At 36.5% G+C, this 19,832-nt stretch overlaps 1 protein-coding gene across 1 annotated transcript in view; it reads right to left on the bottom strand.

Moving 5' to 3' along the window:
* The window catches only part of LOC148941017 (neuropilin-2-like), a 115,138-nt gene extending 109,883 nt beyond the window's left edge, over positions 1–5,255 (bottom strand). Inside the window, exon 1 of the mRNA XM_089104957.1 lies at positions 5,048–5,255. Coding sequence (XP_088961083.1) covers positions 5,048–5,132 — 85 coding nt within the window. The 5' untranslated portion in view covers positions 5,133–5,255. The remainder of the gene's footprint in view (positions 1–5,047) is intronic.
* Between the last annotated feature and the right edge of the window lie 14,577 nt (positions 5,256–19,832).

Raw genomic sequence — 19,832 nt, 5'->3', positions numbered from 1 at the left:
GAACCAGATTCCTCATGATTCGATCTTTCGCGAATCTATCCATTTTTTTAGAGTCCTAACTCTCTCACAACCAACTTCAGACTAAACAGAATTTCTTTTTGTACTCTAAAAAATATACGCTAGTCTACTATAGAAAAAAAATACCATTGATTTAGAAACAGTTTTATTGAACATAATTACAATAATAATATTCACTGATGCATTTTGTTCTCATCAATATATTTCGATAGGACATCTAACGCTGACTGAAGTTTATTTATATGGAGAATATTTACTTTTCCAGCAAAACACAGCTGCTCCTCCTGCTTAAATTTGCTTAATAATATCACGTATCTAGCATACATAGTGTCCCATTCAAGACATAGTCTACAGCCAGCAGTTATTTCCACAGCCACATTGGGTACTCGTATATCACTGCTGCTGCTGCTGTCGGTTCCATCATTAATCTCCAATAATGTAAATGCACCACTCATTTTTTTTTCTCCACTAACATCTTCACAAATAAAACCTATTCTCTTTGAATCCAAGTCCCTTACTAATATTAATTGTAAAGAAAAATATTGATTATATTAAAATCACAAACATCAATCAAGTTATACTCGTTCCTCTTGGCAAAGAGTGTAATGACCTGTAGAATTAAAATTACCAGAAAAAAAACTGTTTGTACGGGGGCGTTGGCAAAGTATAAGGTTCTAGTCTACTAATAAGCTGCTGACTTTTGCGTCAAGTGTGTATTTAAGAACGAAAAGAAGAAAAGTATAATATTTTATTTGGTACTTGTATGATAAACACCCTACCTCTCAAGTTGTTCATTATCAACGCATTATAGAACCGTTTTTTTTTCGTTGGTTTCTTTCAGCTTGGCGTAAGACAAGACGAAGAGAAGTAACATAATAGATAGAAAATATATAATTTGGGCTATATATTCGCATATTAGGGGGAGGGAGGGGGTAAATTATTCGGACAATTTGAGGTTGGAAAATAATTCTTAATAATAATATGCAGAATAACTGTACCTAACAGATTAGGCATGCAGACTTGATATAATTTACCCCCCCCCCCCCCATGTGCAAATATATATCCCTATTAGTTTCTAAAGTATTATATTTTCATCCTACTTTGGTATATTCATTAGGGTCGGGCGCCAGAGAAATATATTAGGAGAATATTAGGTAGGGCGTATATCGTTCAAGACCCTTTTATTTTGACAAAAATGAGTTAATGAAATGGGATATCAATAGAATTTTGGGAGTTTTTTTCTTTTTACTGACATTATACGAAAAAGAGAGTACCGACTCTGCTTATGTAACAAAATGGCAGTTGTGCAAGCCACAACTTTAAACTTGCTGAGGTAATTGTAAACATCTGATGTACAAACTGGGCGCGGAGAATAAGGTTATACACGTTTTTTTGCGTAAGCCTGAACGGTCCTTTTCATGACGATGTTATTTCCGTCAAACGTTGTATTAGTGGGAAAAAAAACCATCTGTAAATATCCAATGAAAAGCGAAGCTGTCTTATATGACCGGCTAGTGAAACCTACCGTAAATAAGAGCTGATAATGCAAACTATTCAAAGCACCGAGGCCATCAAAATCAATTTTTGTTTGCCACCTGGCACCATCTAAATCTATCCATACCTGAAGACAAGCATGTTCTATGATTTTGCTTTTGGTTATTACAGAATATTGAAGGTCAGTTCTCCCGCGGAAAAAGTTGCACCACTGTTTATGATAAACCAGTTAATGCCTAGCCTAGCCTATTAGTTCACATAAATCCTAAATTAATTGCTTTGAAATTTGCCAGAAATCTTTGTAAGCAGATTATCCCTTATTTAAAGACCAGCCCAATAGTGTTTTAAAAGTGGCAAATTTCCTCTTAAAAATGCAAAATAGAAGGGTTTAGATTTCAAACCTAAAAACGGAAACTGGGGGACAATTTTGAAAAGCCGTTACTTTCAAACACACCTCAGATTCTAAGCACTCCATCGCCTGAATTGCTTCGTGAATATGAGTTGTAGCTGTTTTTCTTCGTTGATTGTTTTTTAATTTTTCTATATATCTGAATTTTATGACCTGAAGACCATTGATAAATAAGTCATACAATGTCTATATTTTTACCCAGTTCGCTGCCAATTAACGTCGTGTTTTCCTTCTGATAAAGCAATCGGGAAAGTTACGCTCTCGAGAGCTCTATAACAATTTATTTTTTCTGCCGATTTTTAGCATATGCTGTTTATTTCTAAAATTGGTGGGCGCTTATGTAAAAAAAAAAAAAAAAAAAAAAAAAAAAAAAACAGAATATCTTATTCATTAAGAACTGAATTACCGTTTTTCTTAATGTTAAGATGTATTATATAAAAAAAACAAATTTTTTCAACTGAAAGTAATGAGCAGCATCAAAACTTAAAACGAACCGAAATTATTGCGCATATGAGGGGGTTCACCCCCTAGTGAATACCTCGCTCTTTACGCTGAAGTTTGAATTATGTTCGTTGAATCACAAAGGCCGTTTAATTTGAACAGATAGCATTTTTGAAAGTACTAAAAAAAACTTCGCGTAAAGAGCGAGGTATTGACTAGAAGGCGGATCCCCTGACAGTTGAAAAAACTTGTTTTTTATTTAATTTCTAATCGTTTTTTAAATAATGTTGGGAAATCCGGCACCCCCTTCATAGAAATTTCCCTTCCCCCATGAAAACATCCTCCATGAAAAGATCCTCCCACGTAATCCCCTCCCCCGACCTCCCCCCCCACAAGAAAAAATCCCTCCTGAAAACGTCTGTATACTTCCCAATAACCAATACTATATGTAAACAATGGGAAAAGTTCATATCTTGCAGTCCTTCCTCGAAGAACTGTGGGGGATGAAGTCGTCCTCAAAGACATATTTATTAAATTTTCGACTATGCTGCAGAAAATGGCTATCTCAAAATTTTGATCAGGTGACTTCGGGAAAAAAATGAGCGTAGGAGGGGGCATAGTTGCCTTCCAATTTTTTTGGTCACTTAGAAAGGACACTAGAACTTTTAATTTTTCGTTTCAATGACCCTTCTCACCATAGTCTAGGACCACTGGATTGATAGGATCACCCCTGGGAAAAAACAACAACAAATAAACACGCATCCGCGATCTTTCTTCTAGCAAAAAATACAAACTTCCACATTTTGGCAGGTAGGAGCTTGGCACTTAGGGTTTTCTACAGTAGGGTTTTCTGATATGCTAAATCTGATGGTGTGATTTTCATTAAGATTATATCACTTTTAGGAGGTGTTTCTTTCTTTTTTCAAAAATCAGGCAATTTTTTTCAGACTCGCTGCTTTTGATGGGTAAGACAACTCGATGAAACTTATATATTTGAAATCAGTTTAAAATCCGATTCTTTTGATGCATCTACTGGTATCAAACTTCTTTATTTTAGAGTTTCGGTTACTATTGAGCCGGGTCGCTCCTTACATACAGTTGGTTACCACGAACTGTTTGATATGGATGTGGAAGTTTACACATAACCAATTTAGAGAAATAGTTTTCATTTTTGGGGTCCTTGGTAGGCTACTTTGAAAATTAACGGAATTTCAATTCAAATAATTGATTTTCTAAGCAAAATTGTGTTAGTGATGGTGCAACAGTTGTGGCTTTCTGAGGTTGTTAAAAAAAAATTCATTGTTTAAGCTGCTAATAATCAAACATATAAAAAAAAAAAAAATCGAAATTGGATGTTTTCTAAAAGTCATGAGGGTAGCAATTTGAATTTAGTGCTTAAAACTACTAGCTAGAAACACTTTCCACAGGCCTTGATTCGCTTTGCAAGTCCCACCAATTTCTTTTGCAAATAACGATCTGGCAGCTTTTCGCTACATGCGAAAAACAGATGGGAAGCTAAGCCTGCTTCACTAGTCAGCTCACGACTCACGGCTGACGACCTTATATGGAAACTACGCAAGGAATCTCAGTGTCTTCCTTACCGTTCCTTTGCCAAAAGCTTTAAAATTGAAGAAATGGGATAAGTCATAATTATGTATCATCAACAATGAAAACAAGATTTGAAAAAAAATTCAGTATTTCAGATTTGATTGATATTTGGAAGACTAAATTCAGGTCAATTTTTAGTATATAAATCACACTTTTTGACATAATAGTAGAGTCGAAAACTCCGATTAGGGGTCTATGATCATGATAATCATAATAGTGTAATTTTAATAAACTTAATACAGACAGTGAAAACACATACAAAACTCTGGATATTTTGGCCACATATACAGCGATCGTCATAAGCACATATACTAGTATATCTGCTGATAATGACCGCTGAATATGTGGTCAAAATATCCAGACTTTTGTATCTCTTTTCACTGTCTAATAAATGGGCTTATCCCCATTTGAACGTGTATGTGTTCGTCTTAGAAAGGCAGTGTGGTCTTGGTAAAAAAAAAACCTAATTTCAGGTATTAGGTCGAAAGCACACAGATACAAGAGTTAGCTTAGAACTGAACTTTTTGGCAGTTCTCTTTGATGTTCCAGTACCCTGCTAGCGCTGGAAAAGAAAAAAAAAGTCACATCCATCATGGATACAGAGAGTAAAATAGGATTTTCTTCAATGTTTATAGCAGAGGATTGGGAATCTCTGCTGACATATTTTTGAATAACCTAAAGGATTATTATTTTGCAGACTTTTTATTTTGATTCTTTATTGTTTTTGAGGGTCTTCTAGCTATACTTTAAAATTCCATAAGTTTTTTTTTTCATTACTTTTTACTTCAAACTGATATAAGGATAATATTTATATTCCGGAATCAGTACCGAGTGGCAACTGTTTGACATGTTCCAAGTGGCATGTTGATAACACAGGCAGTCAGGCTAAATCGTACGATACTCTGACATTCCAAAAGTTATACAGTACGTCGCATTAAGTCACAAATTGGAATAAAATGAAAAAGACAAATTCAAAGAAAAATAATAATTATTAAATAATAAAAGAATACAGAGAAACAAACAAAAATAACAAAGAAAAATTATAAAATAACAAAGAAAAAATAATAATATTAGTACCTGCCCAAAAATTGTAAGCACTATAATTTCCACACTCGCCAAGTATTGACAAAGCACAAATAATAACTAACTTCAAAAATTCCATGACTTAACGTTACAGCTGTTGCATTTGGACGGGCGTAATATGGGTATACAAACGGTGAGCTAAAAGATACCCGCTGTAACCAAATAAAAAATGCACATAAACAAAACATTGCATTGAAGTGGATTTACGTGTAACGACCCGTGAAGGACTGAACTAAGGAGGATAATACAGGAGCTTAACAAGATGTAATTAATAGAGGTACTAATTAACGCAATAAGACATTGAAGACTTTCTCTGATGCTAGAGGAAGAATTATCGAGGTCTTCTTCTTCAGATCTGACGTTTTGGTGAGAGGGATCGTAGGCAAATCTTGAATTTCAACTGCTATGTTTGAGGAGTGGCCTACTCTCCATACCACGGTAAACTCTCTTACTGCCAAATATTCCTCCACGCTTAGAACACTTTGGTCTCACCGAGCCCCTTCGAGTCGTGCATGGCTCGCATTGCACTATGTTTGCCGCTCTTCTATCACACCTGGTACAGCACCTGATGTATGTGATTTTTTAAGCGGCCAGCACCCAGGTCGTGCTTTCAGCACACTCAAATATCAGATATTTGAATAAAACGATTTGTAGCATTTAATATTAGCATTTTTTGAAATTTTCTTCGCATGGGCTATAATGAAAGAAAGGTTGAGATGGCTAGGGCACGTTGTGCGGATGAAGGATGACAGATTGCTGAAAATTGTTCTTTTTGACCAACCGTCTAGGGCTAAACGGAAAGTAAGTCTTCCTCGCCTGGGGTGGGAGTACATCATAAAGAAATATTTAAAGGAAATAGGAACTTGGTGGGAGGGTGTAAAAAGGGAGGGTTTGAATAGATTGGTATGGAGGAGGAGCATGCGTAGCTGTGTTGGCCTCAGGCAGCTTGGTGCTGCGGTGAGTTATTAGCAGTAGTTAGTAGTATTTATGCGAAAAAGGAAGAAGGGGTGAAAAAGGAGTGGGTTAGTCATCACATCATAAATTATTCTTTGAAGAAACTGGATGACTTGAGATACGTTGGTTGTGTTTTGCAGCCCTCCTATAGGTGAGGGGTGGCTTACTCTCCGCTACCTGATCTGCATCTTAGAGTGCAACGTGTAGTGGGAAGTCTAGTCACGCACGGCACAGCTTTGCTGGGTGAAATAGAATCCCCGTAACGACTGGAACAGTTCCACGACGCTTGGCACACTTTCACGCCGCTTGATTGTCACCAGAGTAATATCTGAAACTTGTCGCCCTCTCCCCCGCACCTCCAGAATTTGTGTGGCATTACCTATGTATTTTTTTTTATTTTAACTTGCAGCCAGCTTGAAATATAAAGGCTCTTCTCCTGAAATATACTCCGTTTTCTGTGAGTTAGATGTGCTGGTCATTTTTCATGATACTTAGTCAGTTTCATCTAATGCTTAAATAATAGATTGTGCGTGGATAAGTATCGCATCCCTGTAAAGCAACAAAGACAATGTGTACCATTGATTGGACAAAAGTAAAGGCATCCCATGTTTGGCCTGTAGGGATTGAAGGGGACTGAAGAAAAACATTAACTACCTGTCAATTCCAGAGTTTTTGCTCTGGAATTGTACACATAAGTAAAACCTATGCGCTATGATAATAGTAAAACTAATTGAGCTACTATAATTGTAAAACTTATAAGTAAATATCTTGTAAATATAAGTAAAACTCTTGTGCTATGATAATAGTTCTTTCAGCTCACGAACGTCACTTTTTGAATAGAGTTGGCTCAAAACAGCATATGATTCAAGCAGAAGCTATCGTAAAATAACGATAGCTTCTGCTTATATATAAATATATATATATATATATATATATATATATATATATATATATATATATATATATATATATATATATATATATATATATATATATATATATATATATATATATATATATATATATATATATATATATATATATATATATATATATATATCGAATGTGCCTCCAATTGGTCTAAATGTTATAGCAGGAGCTGGTTCGATTCCGCTTCGAAGCATTTAATCTGATCAGCCAACTGACTTGAATAACCTGAATAAAACTCGATGAAAATGTTGTATAGACTTCATTACGAGCTAGAAATTACGACCCTTCTCATGACGAGTGGTTCAATTGCCAAATCTGCCAATTTCGCGAAACAAATTGTGGATAAAAAACTGGTCTTGGTTGAAGTTGATTGACTGTCTGGTCTAAAAGTTGTTTAGGATTCTAATATTCACTTACGTGTCTAATTGTGGAGAAACACTCGCAGGTACTTTCGTGTGTTTATTAAAATTTAAGTTAAAGAGAAGTTTTAAATAATCTGCCCCAAAAGGGCCTATCGAAAGAAAGGTCTTTAAACGTGTTTGTGTTCTGTTCTTTTGTTCTCATTAATTAAAAAACATTTTTAACAAAATAAGCTTTTCAACGAAAAGCAAAGAACTCTATTAAATAAAAAAATGAGCAAAAATAAAATCAAATAATCTACCAAGCGTGAAACTACCACAAACCAGCATCAATAAATAAATGAAACCCAAAACGAACAGAAATTACAATAAATAACCGAGTCAAACTCAAAACGAGCAGAAATTAACATAAGTTGGGCTAAAAACCCCTATGCCCATGGGGGTAGGGAAGGGGGGCAGGGGAGGGGCAGCTTCCCCCCCCTAGAACTTCAAATTTACGATAGATATTAGCGAGAATTTTTCGTATGTTGGAATTTTTGCTGGATGTTACCTGGTAGATGGTTAAAAAAGCTAGAAATAAACAGAAATTTCCATATATCGTTTGCAATATCAACATTTACGTTTCGATCTTCAATATTGATTTTCGGTCCGATATATAGATAGGAGACTGGCCCACGATCGGCTGATTTTGACTTGTTTAATTCTTAATGAATTGATTCAAGCGATAAGAAGTTGCTGAGCATGTCCAAGCAAAAGTACCCATTAAATATCATCATTGGAAAAGACAATTAGAAATACTCTGCCATTTTTCCACCTGGATGCCTCTCTATCCAAGTGGTCAACAATGCCAAACCTGGACCCTCCTAGCACTGGTTCTGCCGTCTCTGGCTTACGTTTGGCCACCTGACAAAAGAAACAGAAAAGTGATCAGGGAAACATTAAAACATATTTTTCGACTAATTAAGAAAGAATATGGTCAGCATAAAAAACTACAAAATGAATTTCATTAAGGTTTAAAAAGAAATAAAGAGCATTAATTTCAAATTACACATTGAGTGATCAACACCAAAAGTAAGCCGCTCCGCTAATCTTGGTGTTCTACCTTTCAGTGGTGGCACTTTTATTTCAACTTCTGTCTTTAAGAAACTATTCATCTCGTCAGTTAGCGCAAAGTCTCTTGCTCCAGTCTTCTTCCAAAAGAGGACCTTAAGTTCTTCAGTTGCTACTTTTGATAATGATAATACTGTGAACGGAATTCCCTTTCTTGCTCTTCAGCTCAATCAGAATGTAATCACCACCCTTGACTTTCTCAGTGTCAACTTAGAAGTTGCTGGTAAGGGGCTTGTCTTCAATGTCTATGCTGTGGTCTGAAGAGTTGTTGTATACAGGATCATCTACGTCAGAATCGTCACTCTAACTGTAACTCTTGTTGCGAGAGACACGCCTTTTGCTTTTTAGTATTTTCACTTGTCTGACTTTCTTCCGTTCCAGGACTAGGGTTTTTTGGCAGATACAGCTTTTATCCTAGCAGTAATGCATTCTTTCATAGGGGTGTCAGTGAGCACTTCTGAGTTTTTTATATTTTTTTTCCTTTTGATTTTTTGGCTTTGATTTGATTGATAAAATACTGCAAGTAAAGCAAAGAATGAGAGGCAGTCATCCAGCCAGAAGTATTTTCTGAGCTGATCATGATGGTTCCTGGTAAAGCTCCCCTGAGTAACATTTCCGGACAGTGTTTTTGTGGGGAAATAAGTAGAGGAGGGACTATGTTCCAAACACATTAACACCAGCACAAATCGTGGTCAACTAACCTCTTTCTGCTGACGTGACCTTCCCTATTTACTTCTGGCCTCGCTGTGCAATGATTTTACCAGGCTTGTGGATTTTTTCAGACTTGATTCGTCAAAACTTCCTGGGCTGTTAAAGAAAGCTCCTACACTGTGACAGTTGAAAGCAGTTGTCCGTCATAGGCTTGTACTTATTGGCGTTCCTACTGCTAGAGTTTTAAGTCAATCCATAAAACCACGGCACCAATCTTTACCTGTAATTCCTCCACTGTTTCCACTACCTTTGCAGTTCCGTTATCCGGTACTTTTATGCTCTTAATAATGGCATAAGTGTATCCAAATTTACACGCTTCTAGGGGAATACAGTCGAAAGCATATAAGCTATCGTTTTCAAGTAAGTTTTTAGTCTTTTTGCTTGTTCCTCTGTAAATATTGATCATGAGTTGTAACAGGGTGTAAGGAAATTCAGGTCCAGATTTTTAGAGGGATATTCAGCTTCTCAACTTTTTTTTTATGTAGTCTTGCAGCGTTCCTCTAGGGACACCCATGGTACTTCCAGAGAATCCAACTGATTTCTTGTAGAATAAGACAGAAAAAACTGCTATTTAATTTTCTTCTGGATCACAGCCACCTTTCTTTCTTTTATCTTCTGTTTTACTTTTAATCATTTTATCTTGAATGAAATTTAACAGGAAAAAAAAAGAACTTCAGTTCACCTACGGTTCTGACAGGATTAAAAAACGCCAGAAATAATACAGTTTTGGGTATTAAGCTTACCTTCAACCTTTAAATATGCTGTTTACACAGCTTTTACAAGCATAGCCCACTTTTGGACACCTTGGTAAGGCATGCCGAATTTACCCTGGGTGTTGTGGGCGAACATGGGAGTTCACTATCCCACAGTATAAAAAATACTAACAGCAAACTGGTGAAGATGGCACGTCTCGGAAGCTGCCAAAAACAGGCAAATAATAGGAGAATACAATGTGAGTTTACAACGCGAGTTTTCTAGTATTCGTAATTAGGCGTAGGCTTTCAGACAGAATTGAACAAAGTTTCAGAGTTAATCACGATAAAACCTGATCCAATCTGAAATTTTTGGTAAAAGTATTAATTAAGGTCAGACTTTTTAAAAAATACACTGCAATCTGTCAGAGCATTTATAATCTACCAGAAGCCCCATGGGTTTTTGTATTGAAACTGTTTGCTTTGGCTAGACATGGTCTGGTCTCCCCTATACCAATTTTAATGTTTAATTTTGCCCAACTGTAGACTTTTGCCCAAATTCTTATAACAAGAAGCTGTTATCTGATCATAATGTGATTTGTGTCAAATCGCTTGTGTGGTGTTTATGTTTTCTGGAAATTGTAAGTAGGATAGTGGGTCTCTTATGTTATACTGTTGCAGGAAAAGTAGAACATGGAAAATGTTAAAGGCCGAGTTTTAGTAAAATATAGAATGACTAGTTTCTAAAGACCTATATTCAAAGGGACCTGGGGAAGCATTAGTAAGATCTCTCCCCCCTCCATCACAGAAGCGGCTGCCCCCCCCCCCCTCTCCCTACCCGAGATGCTGCCTACGCCCATGCCTATGCCTTCCCAAGGCCATAACATAATTTTCACTTTACTGGAAAAAATTTAAATGTTTTTACTTTGATAAATTTAATAAATCAAATAATATTAACATTTTGATTACTAAATGCCAGTATATGTATAATAAACAGACAACGCACGTTCATTTGTATTTTTTTCAGTACACTATAAATTTTGTTCTGCCCTTGGGAAGGCATAGGGGTTTTGAGGCCAACTTATGTTAATTTCTGCTCGTTTTGAGTTTGACTCGGTTATTTATTGTAATTTCTGATCATTTTGGGTTTCATTTATTTATTGATGCTGATTTGTGGTAGTTTCATGCTTGGTAGATTATTTGATTTTATTTTTGCTCATTTTTTGTTTAATGGAGTTCTTTACTTTTCTTTGAAAAACTTATTTTGAGGAAAAAGTTTTTTGAATTAATTTCTGTTCGTTTTATATTGACATAGTCTTTTCAGGGAAAAGAAAATAATGCTTTAAATCTTTTTTATTTAAGACTTTATAGTTTGGCCTGTTATTTTTTGCTGGAGAAAAGTTTTCGGAAATTTTTAATAACATACACTCTTTTAAAAATCTGGACACAAACAGTACTGTTTAATTTTGCTTCATGCCTCCTCTAGTTGACCTGAACTGGAAAACGTGATTCCATTCGCAAAAAAAATCTCTTTACTTACTTTGATGGCATGAATACACTTACGCTATATTGATTTGCTTAAATTTTAAGAGCAGAAGTAGCCCCGAAAGTCTGAGCATAATACCCCCAGTCGTTCTTGGGATACTGCTGAGATGCCTTATTGGGAATTAGTATTAACACAATGCATTTTGATTTAATCTTAAGGCAACATTTTATTTTTAAACATAATGGGCAAATGGGAGGGGGATTAGTTGCCCTCCAATCAGTTCTGACTATTAAAAGGGCATCATCCCTTTATATTTACAATCGAAGTGAGCCCTTTTCGAAGTTCCCACGACAACTCCCTCGATACGAAGTGCCCTGGTCTAAACAACAACAACAACAAAAATAATACATTATACCTACATCGATCTTTACTATAAAAATGTCAAGCCTTCCAATCACTTTCGACTATTAAAAAGGGCACTAGGCCTTTCGATTTCCAATCGAATGAGCCCTTTTTGAAACGACAGCGCTTTCAAAAAGCATTTGTTAGTATTAAGGAAAACATGCTACTTCTGAAAGAAAATTTGTTGTCATAATGAAAAAATTGTTACTTCTAAGAAAAAAAATTGGTATCTCTGTCAGAAAGATTGTTACTTCTTGCAGATAAGTTGTCATCGTAAAAAAAAGCTACTTCTAGGAAAATATCTGTGGGTGTTTGTATGTTTCAAACGTTAGAAGACTCTTACAATGATGATGACTTGTGTCATAGCGCTAGCAGAACGTTATTATTGCCTATTGTCAAGAAACATTAAACCCAAGAATGGTTGGTGTTCCAAGAAAAAAAAATCATATTTTCTAATGATCTTACAAAGCATTAAGTGAGAAACGAGTAGAGAGGGAGGTGCTACTCCGATCACGCACCCCTGCTGCCACCTACAACTTTTTTTTTACATAATTTATGTCTGTTTGTTGTCAGTGAGAATGAAAAAACAGGAATTTTGTCACAATTATGGATGTTTTCTTGGATGGTTATGTGTGCTGGTCGATTTGTTTGATGTTCTTCATGGATGTCAACAGTAATTTATGGATGTTTTTATGATTTTTGTCAGTGAGAATTTGAAAAACAGGAAATTTCTCACATTTATGTCTGTTTTTATGGTTTTTGTCAGTGAGAATGAAAAAACAGGAACTTTGTCACATTTATGTCTGTTTTCTTGGATGGTTATGTGTGTTGGTCGATTTATTTGATGTTTTTCATGTATGGTTATTGATGTTTTTATGGTTTTTGTCAGTGAGAATGAAAAAACAGTAACTTTCTCACATTTTTTTATGTTTTATTGGATCGTTATGTGTGTTTGTCTATTTATTTGATGTTTTTCATGGATGGTTATGGATGATTTATGGTTTTTGTCAGTGAGAATGAAAAAACAGTATTTTTCTCACTTGAAAAACAGGAATTTTCTCACTTGGAAAAACAGGAATTTTCTCACTTGGAAAACCATAAACCACGTGGTCCTGTCACGAGTAGCACCTGTGAACTTGATTTACATAAAGTTCGCTGAGAGCGTGCACTTACAACAACAACAACATCAACCTTGGAACACCTGTGCTGTCGACCTCAATTCACCTATCGTGAATCCATAATTCCCCTTAGAAACAACAAATTAATTTCCCCTTTCTTGACAGATCAATCAATCAATGACATCATCTGTCAGACTTTAAAAATTTTCGCCTAGAAACATTTCTCCAGGAATAGATCCAAATCATTAATGTCTTTGCCTCGGGAACAGTTCTACTGGTCGAACTCCAAAGGATATTAATAACCAAAGGCCATGGAAACAATTAGGCAAGAAACATCTTAGCGATGAATTGTTTTAGCGCGCGAAAAGGTTTCCTATTAATTTGAAATGCGTTAGCGCAGAGATGCCAATAACAAAGGAACACGCTGAATTTGCGTTTAGGGATTATTTGGGCGAAACCGTTTTAGACAGGTTATGGAACTATTTCGGCGAAACAGTTTGAGGCATTTTAAAAGAAGATTTTTGAAGAGATTTTAGAAGAGAATTTAATGGTGAAACTCTGTGGTCGTTATAATACACAAGTTTCATTTGAACAGTGTTGTGAGGTCCTCTAACCCAACCCCAAAGGGTTCCAATCCTCCTACCCAACCCCGAAGGAAGCCCCCGGACACTCAAAGGCCCCCAAGCTCCCAAAGGGCCACCGGCGCCCCAAAGGCCCAACCAGACCTCCAAATGCCCATCGAGCTCCCAAAGGACCAACGGGGTCACAAAGGCCCTCCCCCGGCCCCCAAATGTCCCCCAGGCCCCCAACTGCCCCCCCCCGGACACTCAAAGGCCCCCCAAGCTCCCAAAGGGCCACCGGCGCCCCAAAGGCCCACCCAGACCCCCAAATGCCATCCCCGGGCCCCCCAAAGGCCCATCGAGCTCCCAAAGGACCAACGGGGTCCCAAAGGCCATCCACCGGTCCCCAAATGTCCCCCGGGCCCCCAAAGGCCCACCCGGCGCCCCAAAGGCCCACCCCGGCCCCCCAATGCCCTCCCCGGACCCCCAAAGCCCATCCCCCGGTCCCCAAAGGTCACCCCGAGCTCCCAACGGACCACCGACCCTCAAGGGACCCACAGACCCTCAAAGGCTCTCCCCGAGCACCCGTCTTTCGTTGATGTGTGTTGTCTGAAACCTATGATTTGGGATGTGTAGTTTGCTACTTCAAGCTTTTCTGAGCTAAGGTTTCCTAGTATTTCCTAGGTGAATGTTGTCTGAAACCAATAGTTTGGGATGAGTAGTTTGCTATTTCAGGCTTTTATGAGCTAGGTTTCTTAGCCTTTCGTTGGTGTGTGTTGAGTGAAACTTATGATTTGGGATATGTAGTTTGCTATTTTTGACTTTTCTGAGTTGGATTTCTTAGTCTTTCATAGGTGTGTGGTGTCTGAAACCTATGATTTGGGATGTGTAGTTTGCTATTTTCGACTTTTCTGAGCTGGATTTCTTAGCCTTTCATAGGTATGCGTTGTCAGAAAATTATGATTTGGGATGTATAGTTTGCTATTTCAGGCTTTTCTGAGCTAAGGTTTTCTAGTATTTCGTAGGTGAATGTTGTCTGAAACCAATAGTTTGGTATGAGTAGTTTGCTATTTTTGACTTTTATGAGCTAGGTTTCTTAGTCTTTCTTTGGTGTGTGTTGACTTAAACATATGATTCGTGATATGTACTTTGATATTTTTGACTTTTCTGAGCAGGATTTCTTAGTCTTTCATAGGTGTGTGTTGTATGAAACCTATGATTTGGGATGGGTGGATTGCTACTTTTGACTTTTCTGAGCTGGATTTCTTAGCCTTTCATAGGTGTTTGTTGTCTGAAACCTATAGTTTGGGATGACTAGTTTGCTATTTTTGACTTTTCTGAGCTAGGTTTCTTAGCCGTTCATAGGTGAGTGTTGTCTGAAACCTATGATTTGGGATATGTAATTTGCTATTTCCGACTTTTCATAACCGGATTTCTTAGTCTTTCGTAGGTGTGTGGTGTCTGAAACCTATGATTTGGGATGTGTGGGTTGCTATTTTTTTGACTTTTCTGAGCTGGATTTCTTAGCCATTCGTAGGTGTGTGTTGACTGAAACCTATGATTTGGGATGGTTAATTTGATATTTTTGACTTTTCTGAGCTAGATTTCTTAGCCTATCATATGTGTGTCCTTTCAGAAAATTATGATTTGGGAGGTGTAGTTTGCTTTTTGGACTTTTCAGAGCTAGGATTCTTAGTCACTCATAGGTGTTTGTTGTCTGAAACTTCGAGTTTGGGATGAGTAGTTGGCTATTTCAGACTTTTCTGAGCTAAGGTTTCTTAGTATTTCGTAGGTGAATGCTGTCTGAAACTTATGTTTTGGGATATGTAAATTACTCTTTCGGGCTTTTATGAGTTGGATTTCTTAGTCTTTCATAGGTGTGTAGTGTCTGAAACCTATGATTTGGGATGTGTAGTTTGCTATTTTCGACTTTTCTGAGCTAGGTTTCTTAGCCTTTCATAGGTATGTGTTGTCAGAACATTATGATTTGGGATGTGTAGTTTTCTATTTCAGGCTTTTCTGAGCTAAGGTTTTCTAGTATTTCGTAGGTGAATGTTGTCTGAAACCAATAGTTTGGGATGTGTAATTTGCTATTTCCGACTTTTCATAACCGGATTTCTTAGTCTTTCGTAGGTGTGTGGTGTCTGAAACCTATGATTTGGGATGTGTGGGTTGCTATTTCAGGCTTTTCTGAGTTGGATTTCTTAGTCTTTCATAGGTGTGTAGTGTCTGAAACCTATGATTTGGGGTGGGTGGATTGCTACTTTTGACTTTTCTGAGCTGGATTTCTTAGCCTTTCATAGGTGTTTGTTGTCTGAAACATATAGTTTGGGATGACTAGTTTGATATTTTTGACTTTTCTGAGCTAGGTTTCTTAGCCGTTCATAGGTGAGTGTTGTCTGAAACCTATGATTTGGGATATGTAATTTGCTATTTCTGACTTTTCATAACCGGATTTCTTAGTCTTTCGTAGGTGTGTGATGTCTGAAACCTATGATTTGAGGGTGTGTGGGTTGATATTTTTTGACTTTTCTGAGCAGGATTTCATAGCGATTCGTAGGTGTGTGTTGACTGAAACCTATGATTTGGGATGGTTAATTTGCTATTTTTGACTTTTCTAAGCTAGATTTCTTAGCCTTTCATAGGTGTGTCCTTTCAGAAAATTATGATTTGGGAAGCACACAAAAACTTACACATGCACACGAAAACTTACATGCACACAAAAACGTAAATGCACACAAACTTACACACACACACACACACACAAAAATTACACACACAAACACACGAAAACTCACACACACACTCCAAAACTTACACAAACACAAAAACTTACACACACACACACACACACAAAAACTTACACATGAAAACAAAAAACTCACACACACACTCACAAAAACTTACACACACACACACTCACAAAACTTACACATACACACACGAAAACTTACAAACACACGCCAAAAATTACAAACAAAAAATATAACACATTCAAACGAAAAATTACAAAAAAAAAATCACGAACTAATAAACTCAAACGCAGTCAAATACACACACACACACACACACAAAATTACACACACACACACACACACACAAAAACTTAAACATGCACAAGAAAACTTACATTCACACAAAAACTAACATTCACACAAAAAATTACACACACACACACACACACAAACTAACACACACACACACACACACGAAAACTCACACACACACACTCCAAAACTTACACACACACAAAAACTTACACACACACACACACACACACATACACAAAAAATGACACATGAACACAAAAAAACAATCAAACAAACAACCTAAAAAACACTCAATAAAAAAATTACAAACACACACACACACATACACAAAAAATTACACATTAACACAAAAACTCACACACACACACGCACAAAAACTTACACACACACACACACACACACACACAAACTTACACACACACACACGAAAACTTACACACACACGCCAAAACTTACACACACAAAAACTTACACACACACACACACACACACAAACTTACACACACACACACAAAAAACTTACAAAAAAAAAAACATAAACACAAAAAAACACAAAAACACACAACAACAAAAACAAACACACACACAAACACACACACACACACAACAACTTACACAAACACACAAAAAACTTATATCCACACGCAATAGCTTAGACACACAAAAACTTACACACACACACAAAAACTTACACACACACACAAAACTTACACACACACACAAAAACTTACACACACACACACACGAAAACTTACACACACGCCAAAACTTACACACACACACAAAAACTTACACACACACACACACACACACACAAAAACTTACACAAGCACACGAAAACTAACAAGCACACACAAACTTATACACACACACACGAAAACTTACACACACGCGCAAAAACTTACACACTCACACAAAAACTAACACACACACACACAAAAACTTACACATGCACACAAAACTTACATGCACACAAAAACTTACACACACACACACGAAAACTTACACACACACGTCAAAACTTACACACACACAAAAACTTACACACACACACACACACAAAAACTTACACACACACACACAAAACTTACACACACACACACAAAAACTAACACACACACAAAAAAAAAAAAACAAACACACACACAAAAACTTACACACACACACACACACACACAAAAAAACTTACACACACACACACACACAAAAACTTACACATGCACACACACACAAAACTTACACACACACACACACAAACTTAAACACACACACACACCCACAAACTCACACACACACACACACACACACACACACACACACACACACACACACACACACACACACACACACACACACACACACAAACACTACACATACACACGAAAACTTACACACACACACAAAACTTACACACACACACAAAAACTTACACACACACACACACACACACACACACACACACACACGAAAACTTACACACACACACAAAAACTTACACACACACACACACACACACACACACACAACACTTACACACACACACACACACACACACACACACACACAAACACACACACACACACACACACACACACACACACACACACACACACACACACACATATACTACAGCTACAGTTTGCTACACAGACAAGCATATTTTACTTAGCACGAAAAACACACAAAATCAGAAAAAATGTTCAATGTTCCTTTAGTACCTACACAATTAGACTAAAAATGAAGATATTTATGCAGAGTTTCAACTAGCTATGGCTAAGTTTGCTAAAGACAAGATATTTTCACGAAAACACACAAAATCAGAAAAATGTTCAATGTTCCTTTAGTACTACACAATTAGACTAAAAATGAAGATATTTATGCAGAGTTTCAACTAGCTATGGCTAAGCTTGCTAAAGACAAGCTATTTTCTTGTGAAAACACACAAAATCAGAAAAAATGTTCAATGTTCCTTTAGTATCTACACAATTAGATTCTATAAATGAAGATATTTATGCAGAGTTTCAACTAGCTATGGCTAAGTTTGCTAAAGACAAGCTATTTTCTTGAGAAAACACACAAACTCAGAAAAAATGATCAATGTTCCTTTAGTACCTACGCAATTAGACTAAAAATGAAGATATTTATGCAGAGTTTCAACTAGCTATGGCTAAGTTTGCTAAAGACAAGATATTTTCTTGTGAAAACACACAAAATCAGAAAAAATGTTCAATGTTCCTTTAGTACCTACACAATTAGACTAAAAATGAAGATATTTATGCAGAGTTTCAACTAACTATGGCTAAGTTTGCTAAAGACATGCTATTTTCTTGTGAAAACAAACAAAATTAGATAAAATGTTCAATGTTCCCTTAGTACCTACGCAATTAGACTAAAAATGAAGATATTTATGTAGAGTTTCAACTAGCTATGGCTAAGTTTGCTAAAGACAAGCTATTTTCTTGTGAAAACACACAAAATCAGAAAAAATGATCAATTTTCCTTTAGTACCTACGCAATTAGACTAAAAATGAAGATATTTGTGCAGAGTTTCAACTAGCTATGGCTAAGTTTGCTAAAGACAAGATATTTTCTTGTGAAAACACACAAAATCAGAAAAAATGTTCAATTTTCCTTTAGTACCTACGCAATTAGACTAAAAATGAAGATATCTATGCAGAGTTTCAACTAGCTATGGCTAAGTTTACTAAAGACAAGCTATTTTCTTGCGAAAACACACAAAATCAGAAAAATGTTCAATGTTCCTTTAGTACCTACGCAATTAGACTAAAAATAAAGATATTTATGCAGAGTTTCAACTAGCTATGGCTAAGTTTGCTAAAGACAAGCTATTTTCTTGTGAAAACACACAAAATCAGAAAAAATGATCAATGTTCCTTTAGTACCTACACAATTAGGCTTAAATGAAGATATTTATGCAGAGTTTCAACTAGCTATGGCTAAGTTTGCTAAAGACAAGCTATTTTCTTGCGAAAACACACAAAATCATAAAAAAAATGTTAAATGTTCATCTAGTACCTACGCAATTAGGCTGAAATTAATATATATATGCAGAGTTTCAACTAGCTATGGCTAAGTTTGCTAAAGACAAGCTATTTTCTTGCGAAAACACACAAAATCAGAAAAAATATTGTTAGGTTAGATTAAGTTAGATTAGGTTAGGTTAGCCTACGTACGCTGCATATAGGTTAGGTTAGGTTGATTAGGTTAGGTTAAGTTAGGTTAGGTTAGATTAAGTTAGGTTAGGTTAAGTTAGGTTAGGATAGGTTAGATTAAGTTAGGTTAGGCTAAGTTAGGTTAGGCTAGGTTAGCCTACGTACGCGCGCGTACGTAGGCTAACCTAGCCTAACCTAACTTAGCCTAACCTAACTTAATCTAACCTATCCTAA

The sequence above is a fragment of the Artemia sp. Qi Xiang Cuo genome, chromosome 19 (assembly GCF_049724085.1).
Source record: "Artemia sp. Qi Xiang Cuo chromosome 19, ASM4972408v1, whole genome shotgun sequence".
NCBI classification, from domain to species: domain Eukaryota; kingdom Metazoa; phylum Arthropoda; class Branchiopoda; order Anostraca; family Artemiidae; genus Artemia; species Artemia sp. Qi Xiang Cuo.
The sequence above is the reverse complement of the archived record's forward strand: the minus strand, read 5'-3'. Positions and strand labels throughout refer to the sequence as shown.